The 24211-nt window shown below is 44.8% G+C and overlaps 1 protein-coding gene across 8 annotated transcripts in view; it reads left to right on the top strand.

Moving 5' to 3' along the window:
- PTPN13 (protein tyrosine phosphatase non-receptor type 13) overlaps nt 1–24211 on the top strand; it is an 830096-nt gene that overhangs the window by 589078 nt on the left and 216807 nt on the right. For all 8 annotated transcript variants that reach the window (XM_085636547.1, XM_085636545.1, XM_085636546.1 and 5 more), the window contains 3 exons: nt 11103–11317; nt 11424–11522; nt 19167–19540. In XM_085636547.1, the coding sequence (XP_085492673.1) occupies nt 11103–11317; nt 11424–11522; nt 19167–19540 (688 nt within the window). The remainder of the gene's footprint in view (nt 1–11102; nt 11318–11423; nt 11523–19166; nt 19541–24211) is intronic.

Genomic DNA, 24211 nt, shown 5'->3' with positions numbered 1-24211 from the left:
CACCACCACTTCTCCAGTACCACCAACACATCATGCCCCTCCTCCTTAAGATTCGCCATAGGGCTCACCACACTCTTATTATGAGGAGGGCAGGCCACTGTATCCCTGTGATGCACCTTATAACCTAAAGCCCTGGGATATCTTGAATGTTGATTTCCCGGATGACATAGACCCCGATCTATATCCAGCCAAACCTTTCCCCTGATGACACTGCTCCATATCACAAAGCCATACACAGGGCAGCCACATATCATAAACTTAATAAGCATATTGTCCAGGAAGACTTCTTGGTCAAAACATTATCTAAGACCACTGTTCAGTTCCTCCTTAAGCTTAAAGAGATGCTCTAGACCACCTTGAGACTTTAAAAGATCCAGTTAAGGCAAGGGTTTGGGATTCACTATAAATACCGACATGTCCCACCTCCAGGCCCTTCAGATCCAGCCCTTTTTTGGGGCTGTGTTCTCAGTACAGTCACTGGCAAGGCATAACCCAGTCTAGCAAGGGTGCAGGCAATCCAGCGTATACTGCCTCTTTTTCAGCCAAATTGTCATCTTACTGTAAGAATATTTATGCTCCTTTTTAGGATGATGGCCTCATAAATAGCCATAGTTTCCCATGCAAGGCTGCTCATGTGTCCGCTCCAATAATGCTTATCAGCACAATGATTACAGGTTACGTTGGAGGATCTGGTGTTGATACAGGCTGGCACCCGTTGCTCTCTATAGTGGTGGAACAGCAGCAATCTGTTGCAAGGCTGGGCCTTTACTGACCCTGTTACCATCACCAAGGACTCCTCACTCTCAGGTTGGGGGGGACATCTTCAACAAATAACTGTTCAGGGCATTCGATCGCAACAACAAAGGTGTCTCTTCTTCGAATACCTTTGAGATCCTGGCCATCCAGTTAGCTGTCAAGGCCTTTTTCTGGAGATTCAGCACAAAGTATTCAGCATAAAGTCATCATAAAGACAGAAAATATTATCTCCATATATTATCTCCAAAACAAGGACAGACACACGCACTGTAATTGTCGGCACTGGTGTACTTCTGCCGCTAGATGGTCCCTGAGGTGGATCTCTTTGCGACTACCCAAAATATTAAAACTTTTCCTCCAGGCTCCCTCCTCCACAGTCCATAGGAAATGCGCTATGGATAAATTGGTCAGGGATCTTTGCCTCCACTTTTCCTCCACCAGCTCTTTTGGTCTGCGGTCCGGAAGCTTCAGCAAATTTCCCTCACTGTCATCCTCGTGGCTCCCACATGGGCCAGACAACCTGGTCTACTACCCTCTTTGAAATGGCAGTTGTCCCCATGAGAAGCTTCCTAATAGGCTGGAGCTTTTCACTTAGAACCTAGGCACAATCATACACCCTATCAGCTCAACCTAGCAATTTGGCATCTGAGGTCTTTAATTCAGCTATCTCAATCTCCCTCAAGAGTGCATGTATATCTTCAAAGAAGCAGGCAAATTTACTACTCGAACCGGATGTGTGGCCAAGTGGAAAAGGTTTGCCCATTATTGCATTCAAAGCACTTGGACCTGCTTAAACTTGCACTGCAAGCTATCATCTGCTACCTTCTCCACTTGCAAAAAATCGGGTCTAGTTTACACTTCCTTGTGCCTTTACTTGGTCGCTATTATGGCCTACATGCAGAACAAAGAAGCACTTGTCTTTATTCAAGATCCTTGTTATTAGCATTTTCATGGACGGACTCAAACTGGTTATCCCACCCAGGGTACCCCTTGCTCCCATCGGAAACCTTAACATTGTCCTTACCAGAATCATGCGTCTTCCTTCTAAACCTCTAGATTCATGCCCTTTACAATTCTTCTCCCAAAAGAATATTACATGGTGTTACGTGATGTGTTGGTGAGCTGCAGGTCTTCACTTTAAAGTAACATCTCGTCCAAGTTCATAACAAAATGATTGTGTTTAAAATTAACCTTAAGCTCCTACTCAGGGTAGTGTCCAACTTCCACCCTGTCAGACCATTCTTGAACTGTCTTTTCCTTTCCATCAGACTCTGTAGCAGAAAGGGCCCTTCACTCCCTCGATGCCAAGTGTGCCCTCATCTACTACATTTACTGAACCAAACCTTTTTGCAAAACACAGCAACTTTTTGTTGCTTTTTCCAAACCCCACAAAGACATTCTCTATCAAAGGTGGGCATAGCCAGATGGATGGTCAAATGTATGCAGACCTGCTGTACTAGGACTAAAACATCTTCCTGCTCCCCACATGGAAAAAAGGGGCCACTCGGGCTTGGAAATATTCCCATAGCTGACATTTGTAAAGCAGATACATGGTCCACTCCACATACATATACCAAACACTACTGTGTGGACCTCTTAGCATGACAACAAGCTAGTGTTGGTCAGGCTGTTCTAAACTGTGTTTGTGTTCTGCAACACCCATCAGCTAACCACCGCTTAAGGGATTACTGCTTTACAGTCTGTGCAGAGCATGTGTCTCCATTTGATCAATCCAAAGCCACACAAGCTCCAAATAGAATCGGTTACTTACCTTATTAGCATCTGTTTGTAGCATGTAGTGTTGTATATTCACATGCATCCAACCACCTCCCTGGCAGCTTTTGTTGCAGATTGACCCTTCTTCACTTACTTAAACTCACTGTATATATCAACTTGCGCCAATGGTCACGCAACTCTCCTACTTAATGCCCCATCTCTTCGCTCACCCACTGTGCGGAAAGCAATCTTAACAGCGGAGTCGGTGCTCATGCACATTGCCAACCAAGGGAGGAGACACTATACCTCATGACTTGAAAGACTTCTTCAAACAAAACAAAGTTGCTAAAGCCCGAGCCGAACACTAGATGGCAGGAGTATGCCGAGCATGTGAATATCCAACACTACTTGATACTAGCAGAAGCTTGCAGGGAAAGTAACATACTCCTTTCTTTTTCTAAACTACCAGTAATAACACAGATGGAGGGACGATGTAGGGCATCTGGGATAAAGATCGCTTTAGTACCCACACTGACTAGACAGCAGTGGTTTGCCCTCTGCTAAGAGATGTTGGCTGTCAATTACTTCAGGTGTCAGTGGGTCTGAACTTACTCAGCACCTTAGGGTAAACAATTCTCACACTCTAGAATGGTCCGCTTGTCAAGTTGGCTTCTAAGATGTTAGAATTTGCATACTAGAAGCTTTTTAGATGACAGAGGGGTCATGATTTGTATTGCAGTGACAGACTAAGACTGTGGGTCCCTTGCATGCGTTTGTTCAAGCCCTATTTTAGTACTTGTTACGTCAGAAAATAATCGGTCTAGCCTACATTTAGAAACAGGTTAATTTAGTTGCCTTTGCAGCATACATGAAAAAAAGTTAAAAGGATTTCCATTTTCGAAATAAATCCCAGTTCTTCATGCCTTCATGGAAGGCCTGAAGTTCATCATCCTCCATGTGATCTAAACCTAGATCTGACTAATCAGACGAGTCCACTGTTTGAGCAAGTACACAAACCTGACCTCTAAGAATTATTTTAGAAAGTGTTTTCCTAGTCACGGTTTTGAAACGTTGTAGTATTAGTAAATTACCCATTTTTACTTAAGAATCCTATTTGCAATTACACAAAGGCAGACATGGTCCTTTGCACAGATCTCAAAGTCTTACCATAGTTTATTTCACCATTTCAAATGAATAAATCTATAAAACTGCAAAAATGATTTCACAAACCATTGTCAGAGGCCTATTGTTGCCTGCATAAGTGCACCAGATGTGTATAGTACATGTGTACGTACTACATAGGTAGGACAAACCTGTTTAGAAAAATTTTGAATCTCTGAGGCTTTTGTCAACTTGCATTAGGGAAATCCAGCTTTCAAGTCAGTAAGTGATGTTGTACTTGTACACCTATGCCTCCTTTTACTCTCAACATAGGGCCGCTCATGACTTTCTTAGGCAACATACCACTTGCAGACTTTTGTAAGGCTGCCATTGGGTCTATTACTTACAGTTTCAAAAAGTATTATGTGTTGGCCTTCATGCCCATTCGGAAAATTAGGGGGGTTGAAAATTGTTATGACTTGTTTCTAGTGTGCATCTGTTCCTATACTTTCCTCTGCAGTTTTACATCAGAGCCTGTACACCACATGTGAATTTACAATGAAGTTGTGCTGCAAAAAGGAAACTATCACCTGCCTGTAACTTAATTAATGTTTTGTCTGCTACTGTGTCTTTGATGGAAGGCGACATAAAATCACATGCCTACGCGCAATATACATAGAGAAATATGTCTGAAAGGGGAATTTGTGTGTCGTGCTTTGTGAGTTTCAGGTGATGGCACAGACTACGCATATGCCTTTGGTTGACCCCAAAGAATAGTTTAGAAAGTCAAGTTGGAATTTTCTGAAACAAATACTAAATGGCAGAATGTGTAAATCATAGGAAAGCTACTTTACAATAGCTACAAGTAAGCCACATTTCTCTTCAACCCTCTATCTTTTCATGCACTGTTTGGAAGAACAAACATACTGTTATTCTCCTCCCACCTGTTAGATATCATGTGTGAATCGACCGTGGATGCTAAGACTCAGTCATCATCTGGAATTACCTATATAATTATGTTGAAATTACTCCCATAGGATTAAAAATAAGCATGAAAATGGTGAAATAAAAGTACAGAGACTTTCCCATATGTCATCTATTGTTGTAGTTTTATAACTAAGATTTGAAACTTTATGTTCGAGGCATATGAGCTGCAGATTGTTCACTTAGCATAGATCGCCATCTGGTGTTGGGCCCGGATGTTTGCAGTTTGTTTTTCTTCTTGGACAGTCTTTGGAAGTCACGAGTTCGGTGACTCCTCCTTCGGTCCGTACTGCGCATGGGCTTCGGCTCCATCCTCAGATTGTTTTTTTCCGCCATCGGGCTCGGATGTGATACTTCGTGCTCCGGCTTCGAACTTCTACGGTTCCAGCCTCGACGGAAAATCCTCGTTTATTCGAGTTTTCTTCATCATCTTCATCTCTCGAAGCGGCACTTTCTCCATCCCGTACATCGGCACCGGCCTTCGGGCCCTCCTCGACTCCGGTCCCGGCCGATGAAAAAGGACTCCGTTCAAAAAGTGCCCAAAATGTGGGTCTAAATTTCCCCACACCGACCTCCATCAGGTGTGTAACCTTTGCCTCTCTGCAGAACACGAGGCTAGAGACTGCCCCGCCTGTAAGTCCTTTCGATCAAAGAAGACCATCCGGGATCGAAGAGCTCGACACACCATGGCGCACTCATCCTCCGCAGCTCCACCGGACATCTTCGGAGACGGTGCCGAAGCTTCGGGGCAACTACACACCGAGCAGGAGGACGACGTCGTCAGCGCTTCCGAGGCCGACGACTCCGACGTGGAGGACATCACACCGGCGCAGCGGGTCGTGAGTACTGTACCCCCTCCCACCCCCGCGCCCAAAACCAAAGAGACTCAGGTTACACCCTCGCCTGCAGGCCTGGGTAAAACCAAGCACAAAGCTTCTATCACCCCACCTTCGGGCCCGGTGTCGAAGCCACAAAAGTCTCACGGCAGCTCGGGCTCGAGCCAGCCGACGCCTGGTGCCGAAAAACAGCATCCGGCACCGAAGAAAGCAATACCCAGCTCGACTCCGAAGCCACCGGTGCCGAAGCCTGGACTCTCGGTGCCGACCAAACACAAACAAAAATCTGTCGGCACCGACGCTCCGGCGCCGAAAACTCCTTCGACGCCGAAAACACCGGAGGCCCCAAAAAAGACACAGAAACCATCGAAGCCCTCGGCTCCGAAATCATCGGCGCCAGCGGACGATTCAACACCACTGGCCCTGTTTACACCAGACCCTTTGCAAAAGACTCTGTCTAAAGATCCAAAGACTGGGCTATTGACTTTACTTGTCAAGAAAAGACGCCGTGACACTCCGGCTCCTCCTCCACCACCCAAACGGAAGGACTCTGCTACTTCTCCCCTCAGAGTGCCCTCCCCACTACCTCCTCCTCTGCCTCCTCCACCGCCTCCACCCCCTCCCCCTCCCAGGTCTCCGCCACCCTTACCTCATCGCTCCCCGACCCCGTCCCCAGATCCGGATTACGAGGATCCAGATTATAACCCGGCGGACGCCCCAATGGACCCCACTCCACCGGGGACCCCTGACCCATGGGAAGACTACCACAACCCTGACATAGCTGATATGCCTCAAGACGACCTATACCCATCTAGGCCGTCTCCCCCAGAGGACTCCTTAGGGTTCCATCATTTAGTGCAGAGAGCAGCACACTACCATGGGGTGGACATGCACAGCGAACCAGTGGAAGACGACTTCCTACTGGACACATTTGACATCCAGGACAAATCCACGTCTATTTTGCCCATGCTTAAGGGTGTCACCAAGCATGCTGCAGAGGTGTTCAAAGACCCTGTCAGGACCAGGGTACTGAACCCTAGAATAGAGAAAAAGTACAAGGCGGCACCCACAGACCCTGCATACATTAAGGGCCCTGCTCCCTTAGATTCCCTAGTTGTCTCCACAGCTAGAAAGCGGGCTAACTCCCAGTCCTCAGGAGAAGCCCCACCGCCAGACAAGGAATCGAAACTTTTAGACGCGTCTGGCAAACGCACCGCCTCCCAAGCTGCAAACATGTGGCGCATTGCAAATACACAAGCACTACTTGCGCGCTATGACAGAGCACACTACGACGAACTTGAGGCTCTTATGCAGCACCTTCCAGAAAAACACAAGCGCAAGGCTCATGGCCTGATACAGGAGGGTAAACTAATTACAAACACCTCCATTAAGTGTGCCCTCGATGCAGCCGACACCGCTTCTAGAGCCATAAATACCAGTGTCCTGCTTCGTCGCCATGCCTGGCTCAGGATCTCAGGGTTCAAGCCTGAAGTCCAGGCGTCCATACTCAATCACCCCTTTGACCAACAAACTCTCTTTGGGCCAAAGGTGGACGAAGCGTTGGAAAAGATGAAAAAGGACACAGACACAGCAAAGTCTATGGGGGCACTCCAAACGCAAGCCTCTAAACGTTCCTTTCGACGCTCATCCTTTCGTGGCAGAGGCTTCTCCACCGATAACGCCTCTACCTCCTACAAGTCCCCTCCTCAAAATACCTTTTCGAAGGGCAATCAAAGGGGTGGTTACAGAGGCAACAACAATAAGGGCAGGGGCAAAACTAACAACACCCGTTCTGCCACCCCACCCGCACAATGACTTCCCTCCGCTCCCCCCAGACCATCCCACTCCGGTCGGGGGCAGGCTACAAAACTTTATCCACACATGGGAGTCCATAACATCGGACAAATGGGTGACCCAAATCATTCGGTCAGGGTGCTGTCTCGAGCTAACATCTACCCCACCCAATATCCCACCAAGGCACCGTCCAATGTCTCAAGAACATTCCACACTGCTCAAACAAGAGGTACTCTCACTCCTCCAAAAACACGCTATAGAGCAGGTCCCCGTCAATCAACAAAATCTAGGGGTCTACTCCCTATATTTCTTAATACCAAAGAAAGACGGGACCCTCAGGCCCATTCTGGACCTCCGGCCTCTAAATGCCTACATACATTCAGACCATTTCCACATGGTCACCCTACAACAAGTCCTCCCGCTCCTCTGTCAGGGAGACTTTCTCACTACCTTGGATCTGAAAGACGCATACTTTCACATTCCAATACACCCCTCTCACAGGAAGTACCTCAGGTTCGTGGTGGACGGGCAGCATTACCAATTCACGGTTCTCCCTTTCGGGGTCACCACCGCACCACGGGTGTTTACCAAATGCCTAGCGGTAGTAGCAGCACACCTCAGACGTCAACATATTCACGTCTTCCCTTACTTAGACGACTGGCTCATAAAAGCCGCGTCCTACCACCAATGTGTGCAACATACAAACAGCACCATTCAACTGCTCCACCAGCTAGGCTTCACGGTGAACTACCAAAAGTCCCACCTCATACCATCTCACACAAAGCAATATCTCGGGGCCACCATAGACACCTCCAAGGGTATTGCGTATCCAAACTCAGCCAGAATCACAAGCATTCAAGCCTTACGCAAAACATTCCTTCCCCAACACTCTCTTCCAGCAAGAGTATTTATGAAGCTCATAGGAATGATGGCGTCTTGCATTTTCATAGTGCCCCATGCAAGACTCCACATGCGTCCATTTCAAGAGTGCCTAGCACAACAGTGGAACCAGGCCCAGGGTCAACTAACGGATCTGGTGTTGGTGGACGGCCGCACACATCACTCTCTGCAGTGGTGGAACACCACAAACCTTTCCAAAGGGCGGCCGTTCCTGGACCCGGTTCCTCAGGTGATTCTAACAGCGGACGCATCGCTCTCCGGCTGGGGAGCGCACCTCCTACACCTCACAATGCAAGGTCTATGGACGCCACAACAAAAATCGCTCCACATCAACCATCTGGAGCTCTTGGCGATCTTTCTAGCCCTAAAATCTTTCCAAAAACAGATTTCAGGGAAAGCAGTCCTCATCCGCACAGACATGACTGCAATGTATTATATCCAAAAACAGGGGGGGACACACTCTCCCCAGCTCTCCCGCTTAGCCCAGAGCATATGGAGATGGGCAATTCCCCAAAACATCTTTCTCCTGGCACAGCACGTTCCAGGCGTACAAAACACCATGGCAGATCTGCTCAGCAGACAAACGCAACAACTACACGAATGGGAACTGCATCCACAAGTTCTTCACCCATTCTTCCAACAGTGGGGGCATCCTCAGATAGACCTCTTCGCCACCCACGAAAACAAAAAATGCCCAAGCTTCGCCGCCAGATACCCACACCCATTGTCCAAGGGCAATGCGATATGGATGAACTGGTCAGGCAGATTTGCATACGCCTTTCCACCTCTCCCACTAATTCCATTAGTGGTAAGGAAGCTACAACAGCACTCCCTCACACTCATTCTAGTAGCTCCAACGTGGGCCAGGCAGCCGTGGTACACCACACTACTACAACTATCAGTGGTACCACATCAAAAACTGCACCTGTCCCCATGCCTCCTAACCCAGAACCATGGAGAAATCAGGCACCCGGACCCAGCTCAGCTCAACCTTGCGATCTGGCTCCTGAAATCTTAGAATTTGGATACCTTAACCTTCCCCCTGATTGCATGAACATCATCATGGAAGCCAGACGTCCTACCACTAGAGCATGCTATGCCGCAAAGTGGAAAAGATTTGTAATTTACTGCCGTAACAATACAATCAACCCTTTAGATGCATCCATACAGCACATCATATGATATCTGCTCCATCTTCACAGGTGTAACCTGGCATATTCATCCATACGCCTACACCTAGCAGCGATCGCTGCTTATCTACAAAACAGACAGCATTTATCACTGTTCAGGGTGCCCGCTATTAAAGCCTTTATGGAAGGCCTTAAACGAGTAATTCCTCCCAGGGCACCACCTTCCCCTGTATGGAATCTAAATGTAGTTCTTACACGGCTAATGGGTCCGCCCTTCGAACCAATGCACAAATGTGAGCTACAGTTTCTCACCTGGAAAACAGCTTTTCTCGTAGCTATCACTTCCCTTAGAAGGGTTGGTGAAATACAAGCGTTCACTATACAGGAACCCTTCCTACAAATACATCACAGCAAAGTCATACTTCGTACAAATCCGAAGTTTCTGCCCAAGGTCATTTCCCCCTTCCATCTCAATCAATCGGTGGAATTACCTGTCTTCTTCTCGCAACCTCAATCTGTTGCAGAAAGGGCTTTACACACACTTGATGTTAAGAGGGCTTTGCTGTATTACATACAAAGAACGCAACCTTTCAGGAAGACTAAACAATTGTTCGTCTCCTTCTCACCACCACATAAAGGCAACCCCATCTCTAAATCAGGGATAGCTAGGTGGATTGTAAAGTGCATACAAATTTGCTATCAAAAGGCAAAAAGAACATTATCTGTTCCACCTAAAGCCCACTCTACTAGAAAGTTAGGGGCTTCTATGGCTTTTCTAGGGAACATACCCTTAGATGACATCTGCAAAGCAGCCACATGGTCAACACCGCACACCTTCACAAAACATTACTGTGTAGATGTGCATTCCAAGCAGCAAGCTAGTGTGGGCCAGGCTGTACTAAAGACACTTTTTCAAACCACTGCAACGATACCGGTGGTCGCCGCTAAGGTTGGGTACTGCTATATAATCTATGCTAAGTGTACAATCTGCAGCTCATATGCCTCGAACGGAATATGCTACTTACCAGTATGCATCTGTTCTTGGCATGTAGAGCTGCAGAGTTGTACACGCTCACCCGCCTCCCCGGCTACCTGTATCCGTTCCAGTCCATCTTATTTAGATACAACACACATGGGTTTCTCACTGTTATTACTACGCTCCATCATTTCCCTGTTGGCGAAAAACAATCTGAGGATGGAGCCGAAGCCCATGCGCAGTACGGACCGAAGGAGGAGTCACCGAACTCGTGACTTCCAAAGACTGTCCAAGAAGAAAAACAAACTGCAAACATCCGGGCCCAACACCAGATGGCGATCTATGCTAAGTGTACAACTCTGCAGCTCTACATGCCAAGAACAGATGCATACTGGTAAGTAGCATATTCCTTTTACCATTACCATACCGTTCTTTTGGAAGCTGCAAGACAGGTTTTAGGGACAAGATCATAGGATTTTTTACCTCTTTTTTGGACATTTAGTGAGGCTATTTGTCATAGGAGAAGGTTAAGAGTGTTTCATCCCACCACACTTAAAGTGCATCCCCCCCCCCCAATTCCTCCTTCAAAACCACAGGGGTTTTGTAGAGCAGTAAACTGCATCAACCACAAAGTTTATGGTTATTAGTTACAGTAAATTAACATGGTTTCTTTTCGAGAATGTAAGGAGCAATCTCCCACCAAATAGTATCAACCCCATCCACAGTAGGATAGTTGAACAGTTCTGTTTCTGACCCTGTCACACAGGTTATAAACCTTTCAAAAGACATGTAGCTCAGTAGATAATCCATTTGCGATGATGTCCTATTGGACATGATGGGGCAAAAATGTGCTCACAGTAAGATAGAGGTTCTAAAAATAAGGTGTACTCTTGCATGTTTCTTTAACAGAAAGCACATTTGAGGTTAAAGTGGTGAAGAACAGCTCTGGCCTTGGCTTCAGTTTTAGCCGCGAAGAAAACCTCATTGTAGATGAACCAGGCTCCAGCGTAGTTCGGGTGAAGAAACTGTTCCCTGGCCAGCCTGCTTCTGAAAGTGGAAAAATTGAAGTTGGTGATGTGATCATGAAAGTGAATGGGGCTTCCCTGAAAGGCCTTTCACAACAGGTTAGTTTGTCACCTTCTGGCTGTTATACTTGGATGCTGGGGGCAAAGGGGAGCAATTGTTTGTTCCATTATTTTACAGTAGTTCCTACTCCTCTTTTGCACTTAGGATGTCATATCAGCCCTAAGAGGAACAGCCCCAGAAGTCACTCTGCTGCTGTGTAGACCTCCTCCTGGAGTTCTCCCAGATATTAATCCATTGTTGCAGGTAAGCTCGTTACATTGACATTGTCCAATATGGTTAATCAAATCATAAACCCTGCGTGGGTATTGGATCTAAACCAAGCCTTAGGGTGATCAGTTGCTTTTATACGAATGTATTCACACAAAATAAAAGATACACACAATGTGTTTCATTTTCAGTTAGCCATTTCATATAGCGGAAAATATAACAGGGTGGTGTATGACCCATTTTCGAATTTGTGCTGGGACAATTTTACAAGTTGGTATACAATAAAAAGTAAGAGTTTAGAAATAATTTTGATATGAGTTCACAGTTGAAATACAACGAGAAAATTATAGTATATATATATTTTCTAGAATTATGATGACAAAAATGCAAATAGCGGGTACAATAAACAAGTTACATTTTAGAGGCACTGTTTTATCTGTAAACAAGGGTACATGTAAACAGCTTGGAGGGAACATTTTTAGGAGTGATGCCAGAAAGAGAGGCATTTCAGCTATTCTATGAAATATTCATCTAAGTAGTTTCAGATCCCTGGAAAAAGAGTTCCAGTTCTTGTCGGTGCTATCTGTGAAGGACTATGAATGGGTCCTTTAATTGATGTAAGAAGACATTTATTGGAGGAGGGTGATACAGCTTCATAGAGAGTAAAATCCTCAAAGATTGTCAAATTTTGTTCTATGTGTTTCGGGGTTCGAGGGTGTAGAGATGAGTAAGCAATATAGCCCAGCTTGAAAATGCTGTGAGCTTGAAGTGTGGTCTTTCTAGTTGTGATATCTTCCAAGAATGTTGCTTCTGACACTAGCTTCTGTTGCATGTAATGTTGTTTTTTAGAAGTACTAAGTGATTCAGAGGAATTCCAGATAATGTTGCTGTAGCCAAGCCTAGACATGACTGATGATTGTGCATTTGCCTTGGAAGACTTACTCATTGAGGACTGTAAGATTTAATCCCAAACAAAACCTAAGGTGTGATATTATGTGCTTTTGTTTGAGGGTTGATGAATGCATGCCAGATGACTGTCTGAGGTGGAGCCCGAGTTATTTTGTCCAGTCAACTAATAGTTTACAAAGCGAATAAATGTTATGTGGTAGCCAGTTGCTTTGACACTTATAGTGTACTCTCCAAGAGTGGGCATAGAGAACTCCCCAAAAGTGTACATTTTTAGAGTAGTTTTGTTCCCTCATTGTGTACTAGGAACTCAAACTACATATAACACTGCAGGCTTCTCTTTGTAACCTTCAACTAAATTAGAATCTTAGAAAAGTACCATAAAGAGTGCAATGCTGTGCGTAGACCACATTTTTTAAAGCTGTCCTTTTATGAAAGTGACTTGTTTCTGTAGTTATATTAGATATTGATTTTGTTTTGTCTAAAAACTGCATTTATATTTATCTCAATTTGCCTACGTAGCTGTATACTTTCAGATGCAGTTTTTTGTCCGTCTTTGGGCTAGAAGCAATGTTAGAACATTTTACATGTCATCTTTTCAATTGCATGATTTATTCAGCGGATCTGGCTTTTGTCCTTGCTGGTGGCATATCAGGCTTACTAACTATGAGGACAGTCAATGTTGGAAATTGACCTATTTATCTTTTATAACATTTGATTCTTGGCCCCTGTTTTACCCCTGCTTCTCGAACAGCACTTGGCTTTTGGAATTTGGCAAGCTTCTAAGGTGGATATCGTAAAGTATGCTCCCCACCCTGTCTCTGTAATTTAGTCTCTTCAGAGGCTCTGTGCCACAGCCTACTTACTCAGACACCCATTGCTTCTGGAGGAGGGCTTTCTGGAAGCGCCTATTACCACAAGTCACATACTGAAGTGACTTTGTATTTTAATCAAGTTGTCTACAATATCACCTTGACAGGGGCATTCCAATATAGCCTTATAGCCCACGACTGAAGGCTCTACCGGTTGATAAAGGCACTGAACCCGAATGTGTCTCGGGCCTATAATGAGGGAGAGGGCCCTTAACAATCGGTATATCCTGAGGTAGATGTGCTATAAGGCTATTTGAACATTCCACCCACTAATGGTAGAATGTCCTACATTAAAAAGGGAGAACCAGAAAAAAACATTGTAATGTTGGACCTCCTGGTATATACCAGCCATTATAAGCCCACAGCTACTCCATTGTCTTCATTGGAGTTCTTAAAATTCCAGTGGTCTAATATAGGTTTATAGCCCACCATAGCAGGCCATTAAAGGCCCGTGCCGAAGGGGAGGGCATCTAGCAAGGGAGCGGGTCTTTAATGGGCAGTATAACATTCCTCCCCATGAGGACAGAAAGTTCTAATTAAAAAACACAAAGGCATCTCGGAGCGCGAGGGGGTCTTCAAAGCCTTGGTTTCACAGCTCTTGTTGTCAATGTTCTACAGCTAACAACGTGAGCAGGGCCACAGCTGTTAGCTGTTGAACATTCACAGCAGAAGCTGTGAAAGGGGGCTGAAGTCAGCCCCTTGTTCTCCCTGGCTTGGCTGAACTGCTTTTTGTAGTTCAGCCATCCCAGGAGCTGACCAGCATTCACCCCTTCCTTCTTCTGAAGTCGTAGTCACACTGAGCTACAGGGTGGGGGAAGGTGGAAGGCTGTGTGTCCTCCTGCATGACCTCTACCTTTGGCCGTCCTCGGCCTAAATAATATATTTTCGAGATGCAGGGGAAGGGGAAGGCAGATGCTGTGTATTAGAACATTGAAATGTTGAACGCAGCAGGCCTATACCAGTTCATATAGCTCGATGTTGCTCCATTGTTTTCAATGGAGCTCTCAACATTTCGTGGTTCAAATTATATTTAAATCCCATAAATAGGTTACTTGCATTATCTGGTTGCCAGTGGTGCATAATGAACCAACTAATATCTTGTTCTACCCACATGACCATTTTTAATGTATATGAATGATTGGCAAAGTGGAATGTAAACTGAAGATGTGCCATGGGTTAATAATAGAATCGTTAATAATGGATAACTTCTTGGGCATTCATGGTTCCTATTCTCTGCACACTTCCAAGTCCCTCTGGCATACCTTAAGGTCCAAAGGATCTCAGGGGTCTCCTGTTGGGCTTCCACTGGTGGGTTAGCCCTCAGCACAGTCTGTGCCTCTCGAACCTGCCTCGGGTTCTGCAGCGGCTTTGATGCTGACTTTAGTCCTGGCACCACACTCTGTGCCAGTTCTTTCGACAACGATGGTGATGGAGGAGGATCCACACCCTAGAGTGGTCTTCAAGCTGAACTCATCTCAACCTCGGTCAAGGCTGCGCTCTGAACCCACAAGAGCACAGCCCTTTAGCAAACCTTCTGATTCTGACACACTACCTATACCGTGCAGCTGTGCACATATTGTACATCAACTTTTTGGCTCAGACTAAGATGAACGCTCCAATTACGTTGATGGGGACTTATTTGTTCCACAATATGAAGAAGGCCATTGATATAAGGAATTACAGGATACTAGTGGCTTAGAAACTTCCCCAGGCATTTGGTTTGTCTCTCCCACTGGTCCGGCCACGGAGGAGAGTACATCTTTTGTTGTTGTGATTAGAAGGGCGGCAGAGGTCCTTGGCATGCAACTCCCCACTATGGAGGTTAAAAACAACTTTCTAACTATGATCCTTCAGCCTGGTCAGGCTTCTACCAATCCTCATTTGCAATTTAATGAGGCTCATACAGATATGCTCTTGTTCACTCTGGAACAACCATGTTCTGGTCCACCGGTCAAAAGTCAGGTCCCTCGCCACCACAGACTGAATTTCTCCCACAGGATCCAACACCAGAGAGTGTGGTGAAACGCATCCACGAATAAAGTCAACCCTAATGCCTTTCCTACAACTCCACCTGACACCAAATCCAAACATATAGACACATTTGATACCAGATGATTTCTTCTGCCAGCTTTGTACTACTTTCAGTAAATGCCAGCTGTCTTCCTTATTACTATACCTATGCACTATCTTACCAGTTGTCCTAGATGGGTTATAGGCATCTTTAGCCCAAACCATGTAGGATGGCTAGGAAACAGCAAAATCTGTTATCCGGTCTGTCCTCGATATGATGGTTGCTTGAGTCGGGCAATTGGCATAATTCATGCTTTAGCACAGTGCCATTTGATGGCTAACACCTCTTTAGGGAGACGTTGGATTCAGTCCTAGAACAAATTAAGAGAGTTGAGTCCCAGCTTGCTCCTTGCCTTGTCTCTAGACAATTTTTTAAACTATTTGTCCCATTTCAGGGTTATGATATGGACTTGGCATACCATCAACGTCCGATCATTCGGCCAGCATAACAAATATACCAGCCCTTATGAGGCGGAGGCTGCAGCTCCCAGAGACAGTGTAGAGGTCAGTCTCCCACCCCTCGAGTAACCGCAGCTTCAAAACTGCTTTAGTGTATCTTTTCAGCACACAGCTATCCATTATTTCCTCCAAGGGTGCCGGATATTTGGTCCAGCAGATTGGATCCACAAAATTGTCCATCAAGACTATGCCCTCTCATTTATTTCTGCCCACCACACCTTCCACCCCCCTCAGGACAGCCAAAGGAGGACCCTCAGGTCTGTTGTTCAGCAGGAAATTTAGGACCGTTTGACCAAAGGGGCCATAGAGAGGGTTCTGGCCTCGGAAATAGGAACTGAGTGTTGCTCCTGCTAGTTCCTTGTGACGAAGAAGGATGGAGGTTTTCATGCTGACTTAAATCTTTGCCCTCTGAACGCCTTCCTGGCCTATAGTCATTACCTGTGATTCACAGTAGGCCAGGAGCATTTTCAGTTTACAGTGCTCACTTTGGCCTCACAAATATCCCTCAGGAGTTCACAAAAGTGGTGGCAGTGGTCAGAGCATACATTCAGAGGTTGGGTTTTCCAGTCTTTCCTTACCTTGTTGACTGGTAGTTGAAGGTAGGCACACCTTAGCAGTCATAGACCACCTCCAGACAGTGGTGAATCTTAGAACATCATTAAGGTTCACTATCAACATGCCAAAGTCATACCTGACTCCTTTGCAGATGGACCTGTTCATCTGAACCATCCTGCGTACTGTGCATTTTAGTGCCTTTCCATCAGAGCGGAGAGTCCAGGGCATTTTGGGCTATGATCCCGATGTTTCAGCCTCGTTCCTGGATCTCAGTGAGGAAGACTCTGCGGCTCGTAGGACTGTTTGTCTTCTGCATTCTGACATTCAAAAAATCCAGATAGCACATATAGGCTTTACAGTGGGGCCTGCAGAGCTAGTGGGCAGAGTGCCAGGGTAACGATTTGGATTTGTTGAGGTTTCAGAGGAGACTGCAAAAGGCCTGCAGTGGTGGCTGATCGACTGTCATTGGACTAGCAGCAGACTCCTCTCCTTACCCAACCCAGAGCTCACAGTGGTACAAGTATCACTGCTGGGTTGGTGAGGCCATTTGGCAGAGGTGGAGATCAGAGTACTCTGGTCAAAACCCAACCTCCACATCAATCTGTTGAAGTTGCAAGCAATCCGCTTGGCATTGAAGGCTTTCCTGAGAAGCATCAAAGAGAGTACGGTACAGGTTCTCACTGACAGCACCACCACTATGTAGTACTTAAAACATGCAGGGCTCGGTAGAGTATTGGATCCTGTGCCAGGAAGCTCTACGCCTCTGAAAGTGATTCAACTGCCAGGGCATTTCTCTGGTCCTGAATCACCTGGCATCATTTCTAAATGCCAGGGTGGATGAACTCGGCTGCTGATGCTTTGCAAATTATGAGTAGTAGTTATACCTGGTGGTGGTGCTGGGCCTTTTTCAGCAATGGGTAGAACCTTGGCTTGATCTTTGCAACACCGCCAAGGATGCACAATGTCAACCCTTTTGCATGCTGGAGTTCCCAAGAAACCTCTCTCATGGAGATGCATTCTGCCTAGGGTCAAGCTACGGACTCCTGTCAGCTTTACTGCCTCGTCCTCACCTGGCTTGAGTTATAAAAAAAGATCAGGAACGACCAGGCCCAAGTCATTTTAGTGGCTTTGGATTGGACCAGGAGAGTGTTGTACCTGGAACTCTTGGCCATAAATATCTATCCTACGATCAAGCTGCTGCTTCTTGAGGATCTTCTATCACAGCAGCAGGGCAGGGTCATGCACAGGGGCCTAGACAACCTGCACCTTCGTACATGAAGACTGAGCATCTGTGGCTGATTGCATTTGATCTTCCTCCTGAGGTCATTGATGTTACCTTAGCAGTTAGTCACCCTTCCACAAAGCAGTGTATGCCAGGTCCTGGGACATGTTTGTGGCTTGATGCGGTAGCCTCCATGTGAACCCATTATAGGCCAAACATTCTGACATTTTGTTGTTTGTTTTGTCAGTTTCCTTGCAAGGACTTACACTGGGCAATGTTAAAGGCTATTTGGCAGCTATTTCACCTTTTTTACTGTTCCCATATCAGCTTCTTTGTTAAAACCACCCATTGTGATAAGGTTTTCTTAAAGGTTTACAACATATGATCCTGCCGAAGTCTTTTGTGATGTCACAGTGGGACTTGAATCTGTTTTTCACTTTGATACGCACCCCCCTCTGAGCCGATGCACAGGTGTACAATATGCCTTTTTACCCTGAAAATTGAATATTTGACGGCGATAATGTCAGCTGGTGGCATAACTGAACTGCAGGAACTTTCGGTCCAGCTTCCTTGTGCAACCTTTTTTACCAGACAATCTGGTGCTGTCTGTTATGTCATACTGGAACACTTTAGAGTACTATGGACAACAGAGTAAAAGAAAAGAAAGATGAAGTATGAGTGGGGAAACAAGGGGAGAAGGTAGAGTGAAGAAGTCTTGTGGAATAGAAATGAGAAGGAGCACTGTCGGCCATATGAACAATTGAACATTGCCATGATTACCCCATTAATCAAGTACGGAGGACAACAATAACATTTTACAAAGAGCATTTTATAGTTGCTTGCATCAGTACTGAAATACATGGCTTTGAATGGAGCATAAGCTTGATAAAGAGCTTCCTCAGACTAGTTAAGTAAGTAATGTTACAGCACAGTGTTAGCTAGTTCTCAGTGTTAAGCATAGAATAAGTGACATCCACTCCACTGCCTATTGATATCATAAAAAATGAGATCCCATGACCTTTGACCCAGATGACATCAAGCAACGTTTGACTCGGAGGAAACTACAGATCTTTGCTTACAAAGCAAGTGTAAAACCAACAACTTAAACATCACACAGAAGGATCAACTAAATCAACACAGAACTCACAACTGGGATAATTGAAATTGCAATTAAAACCCCTAGTGCCACTAAATGGCACCTGTGCCATCCACAACTGTTCCACTGACTGGCCCGGTCTATCTAATATGCTGAATTCCGTAGGAGAAGGATGGTGCACCCCAATTTATAAACTGGTGTAGTACATATCAAATGACTTTGTTGGTTCAAGCATGTTGCTGATATGGTTTTATGTCTGTAATTGGAATATAGGAAAAATTCACATGGCAACAATGGGATACGTTAGAATGCATGATAATTAAGTATTGCGCCTGATTGCGGGTTGGTTGCTGTGGAGTAGCATTAATATTATGTCATGCTCAAATTATAGCCTCAAGCGCCATTTGTTTTTGTTGTAATGTAACATGCATATCAAATAAACCTTCGTACTAGAGAGCATGTTAAAATGTTTTGTTTAATCACAAACATCTTACTTACAGACACCTTTGAGCTCTCCAATTCATATATATCCAGATGATGACAGCATGGATTCAAAGAACACAAATTTTGCCCAATTTCTGCCGGGGGACAGCTCAGATGAAAATTGTGAGGTTGCTGATATTAACAATAAGCGTCTGAGGTCTCCATCTCGGAGAGACAGCTACAGTGACAGCAGTGGGACTGATGACGAATTGCCTGTAACACCAACAGGACTTCCAGACTCCATTTGGAGCCTAACACTTTACCAGACGCCTCAGGACAATGGAATTCAGGGTCCAAACCACATTGAAACTCCCTCCAATCAGGAGGAGTCCATCCGAACCAGTTTCTACACTCCTCACGAGTCTCCAAGTAAACCAGCATTTGAAGATAGGTAAGTTATTACAGACCCTGATAAACTTTGCTTTAATCTGTTGGCAAGACACTGTAACCTTGATGTAGTATCAATTTTTAGTCTCACATTCTAGCTATTTAGAACTTTTCTATTATACACGTTTGTTTCAGAAGTCAACCTCAGTTCAGCAAAAAATAATTGTTTTCCTGCTAAGAAAAACGCCTTTAATTTGTAATAGGGTAATCCTGAATTGGTACCTTTTGTTCATGTTGATATTTTCATCACAAGGTGTCCTGGTTCTTGGAATGTTATGCACTTTTAGAATAAGTAGAATTGAAAATATATCAAAAGGATGTAAAAATTGTGCCTACAAATCTCAGCAGATCATAATTTAAAAATAATGTTTAGGCAAACATTTCTCATTGGATTAGTATGGAATCCCGAGACTACCTAAGGTAGAAAGAAAAACATGTGTACACATGATGAACCTCTTAGCCTATAAGCTGTATATGCTTCCACAATTTATTAGTCTGAGTAGCTTAATAACTCTTCAAGCTAAGTTTTATCTACCATAAAGGGGAGAGGATGTAGCCTTGCGGCTAAAGCGGTTCACCTTGAAGCTGGGGAACCGGGTTCGAGTCTCGGCAATGACGCTCAACATCCTGTGATTCTGGGCAAATGACTTAATCACCCCGTGCCTAACAAAAATTAATGTGTCCATCTGTAACAAAACTGGTGCTCTTGTAAAGCACTCTTATACCTGATATCTTCGCATCTAGTTTGCGTTATATAAAACTCTATTTAAAAAAATAATAATAAAGGCTATTTTTCTTGGGATATATCGCAGTGATAACTTGTGAATAGTTGAAAAGAAGACCTCATGGTTTATTTAAGTACCACATTTGGATTCTATGAACCTTGAAATAAGATGCTTGATGTGATCCTTTTCTATATGCTGACCTCTCTGACAAGTTCACTTTAATAGAAGCAAACTTTAGTATTGCCAAAACCACGTAGAGCAAATGAAACAGTATGACTTCTTCCTGACAAAAATCAGTCAGTGGGCTTGCTAGTCACAATAATCAGAACCGTGACCACTTGAAAGCTTACAAAGCTGTGTCTGTAGGTCTTGTAGCTTTTTTTAATATCTCCATGCATGCTTGAGGTAGATTTAAGTGTCCATACTAAATGACCGCGCCATGCTGCCTAAATGGAAACATATGCCATATGATAGGCTTATGAAGGTGCATGTCTGTTGTGGAAATGCTGGAATGTTCATCCTTTTTATTATGGATGTCAGGTATATCACTGCACATAGTGGGGAATTATTTGATCGTTTGTCATTTCACTTGTGATTTCTAAGATGAATAACCAGTACTACAAATAAATAACCATTTCTTATTTAGTTCTTTAGTAGAGGTAAAAGGTACCTGGTGGGGTTACTACTTATGCCTGTTTAAATTTTGTGTGTAGATATTGCATTCTTCTTTTTTATCTGTAGATTGCAATAGTGTGGTTACACAGCCTGTTTTGAAATCTGGTTATTCCAGCATAAGTATCTATGCAAGTCTGAATTCCAGTGCAGGATAACTGCAACAGCACGGTACCTTGTGGATGGTGACTGATTGTGGTAATTCCAAATTCCATACTAGCCGCACGCAGGAACTTTTGTTATCTGATAGAGATTCTAGCTGCAGATTCCTTACCTTTAAATTTCCGAGGAGTCAGGCTGGATCCCAAAATCTTTGCTGAGTAATACCCCTTGCGTGTGGCGTCTGGTAGCTCCATTCGGCTCTGGGTGACGTCGTCGGTTATGACGTCGCGGTGCCTATATAGGCGCCACCCAGGCGTGCGGATGTCAATTATTTTCTTTCCACATCAGTTAAGCACCGATCAGGAATGAGCTACCCGTCTGCTGCTTTTTGGCAGGCTTTTTCTCGACTTTTGTTTAACTTTTTGGAATCCGACTTTGTGTGCGAGGGATGTCTTAGAGGAAGACAGGTTTCAAACCATGCAGGACTTGTTCCCCCATAATGTCGGTTACCGATCCTCACCGCGTATGTCTTTGGTGTATCGAGCGTGACCATGATACGAAGTTTTATTCGTCCTGTCGGGCGATTGCTCCGAAGACCTTGAGGGAGCGAGCGATGAAGTTACTCTGTGCCCGTAAATCGACACTGTCAAGTGAGACTCCGAGGAAGTCACAGTACCGTTCGAAGAAGAGGAGGTCGTGGGACCGCTCCCAGAGCCCTAAGTCCTCTTCCTCCCATTTGAGGTCCTCGGGACACTCGGAGAAGAGGTAAAAAAAGAAAAAGAAGACCAAGCGGACTTTGTCTTCATTCACCTCAACTGGCATCCGTTATCGAGAGAGGTAAGGAGCACTGACGCTCTATGCACGGTTCCGCAGAGCCAGAGTCGACTTCATGTCTCCCCCTCCCCCCCCCCCCCATCTTTCTGGGAGCCGGAGCAACTCCTGCTCAAATAAAATAATTTTACGAGGCCATGCGCGGCATATTTGAGTGGAACGACCCTGCTGGCGAGCCTTTGGGCCCCACGGGGTTGGAATTGGTTTCTACTCTGTTGGCTCCAGCCACGATGCCCATGGGGTCTCAGGGATCCAATCCCGGATCCGGTTCGACGCCGGTCGTGTTGACTCAGGCTTCACCGGCATCGAACCCGAAGTCGGTGCCTGCGACACCGCTGATGCCCGTGATGCAAGCTCCACCCTCATCCCTGACGGCACGGAGCCAGCACAGCATCAGTCGATGTTGGTTTCGACGTCGACAGAACTCAGAGGTTCTATGTTATCGCCTGAGCACTTTGAAGACATGCTGGACCCAGTAGAGGAATGGGATCTGATGAACCTCTTGAGAACAAGGATGTCTCTGAGGAGAATCTGGACTGGTATGGGGAACTTGGGGAGGCTAGTGGTCTAGATACTTCCGCAGATACTGGCATGCTCTCTCCACCTACGGTGGCTACGGAGGAAGGGACATCCTATGCCATGGTGGTAAAGAGATCAGCAAGTCATTCATATTATTATTTGCATGAATATTACAAACCTTTTTTGGACTACAAAAACATTACAAACATATAACATCAAATATGACAATGCCAAGTTATCCCCAACACCACATATCATACTCAAAATTATTTACACAATATGAGCACACTCAAAATCCATGAAACATTAAAGGAAAAGAAAAAAGAAAGTAAGGAAACCCAAGGGAAAGGTCAAGAAATAAGAAAAATCATAAATTAAAGCAACACAGACCCAGGAAGGGATTAGACCAAACAGATATGTATTCAGGTCATATGAAACTTAAATTCATAGTTGACACACTGTTCTATTGACCTGATACTCTCAATTTTTCACAAAGTACTTGTTTGGACATAATAAGCGGTCTACGCGTTTCAAACCCACTGATACTTTGGGGTTATCCACAGGACCTGGAGATTGAGCTACAAATAAAAGACAAAAAGAAAAGTGCTCGTATTACTATTAACTAATCACTCCACAAACAATCCCATTTGCTTCAAACTTCCAACTGCTACCAATGTACCTTAAGCTCTTTCTCTTGGTATCCAATGTACCTCTTTACGCATTCACCATTTCGCATTTCAAACCAAATATTTCTAATTTGTCTGAAGAAGCTTTAACAACAAAGGGCAAATGAAGTTACAGACTTTTAATTAATGTGTCTTTATCTCCGCACAACGTACGCAACCAAAGTCAATACTGTTTTTACCTTGAAATAATTGTTTTTTAGGCGTGTAGCAACGTCTTCAACATTACGACGGGAATGGCTCAATTCGCCAACGCATAACACGACATATGTCGAGGATTCGCAAAAAGGTTGCTAATGCCCCATTGGTAAATCATTGGATATCCAAGAACCGTGATGTAAACGATTTAAAATAGACTGTTCTTTCCAAAATTGAGAAAAATCCTCGAGGGAGAGGTGGAGAGAGTACTGCTGCAGAGAGAAGCAATGCTTATTGTTAAATACAATACTGCAGTTGACGGGCTTAATGAGGTTTCAGAGATTTATAATTTATAATCGGGACCTTTGTGGTCCATAAACAGATGTTGTCCTGGAAATAGAATAGCCTCAGTATTGTCTGATGGAAAATCGTTTTTCCACCGAGATTTCATTCTGTTAAAGCGCTATGCATACAATAACCAGAATGCAACATTGTTGCAGTGTATACCACTGTTTAAGACGTGGTCTATTTGGAACGTTCTGACTATTACAAGAAAAGCGCGGCGATACTTGATGGGCCCCCGATTCGTTCAAATCCGCCTTTGTCAAAGTTGCGTAACAATAAAGCCGACTCAAACTGCAAGTCACTTGATAACAACCCCCGATGACGACGCTTATATGCGCCGGTTTTCGGAACACAAGTGGAGCCTTTGCTGATAGACAGACGACCGGACGCTGTGAATACAGATTAAGCACAAGGTAAATGGATTTTGCCAGATAACATGGACAGGAGCGCTGATAGGTTTTCAAGCGGAACGCTTTTTTAACATCGCGTAATGCACTGTTTGAGTGTTTTTGCACACCCGCCTAATGTATTATTTTTCAGACAGAGCGTTCCAATAAAAAGTGGAGTCAGGACACTGTGTGCCCCCGTGGCACAACCATGAGGTATGTCGTATTCGGCCTTAACAAACTTGATATGTAATAAAAAAGTATCAAACAAACC

The sequence above is a fragment of the Triturus cristatus genome, chromosome 2_1 (genome assembly GCF_964204655.1).
Source record: "Triturus cristatus chromosome 2_1, aTriCri1.1, whole genome shotgun sequence".
In the NCBI taxonomy this organism is placed as follows: domain Eukaryota; kingdom Metazoa; phylum Chordata; class Amphibia; order Caudata; family Salamandridae; genus Triturus; species Triturus cristatus.
Note: the sequence above shows the minus strand (reverse complement) of the source record. Positions and strands in the feature narration are given on the sequence as shown.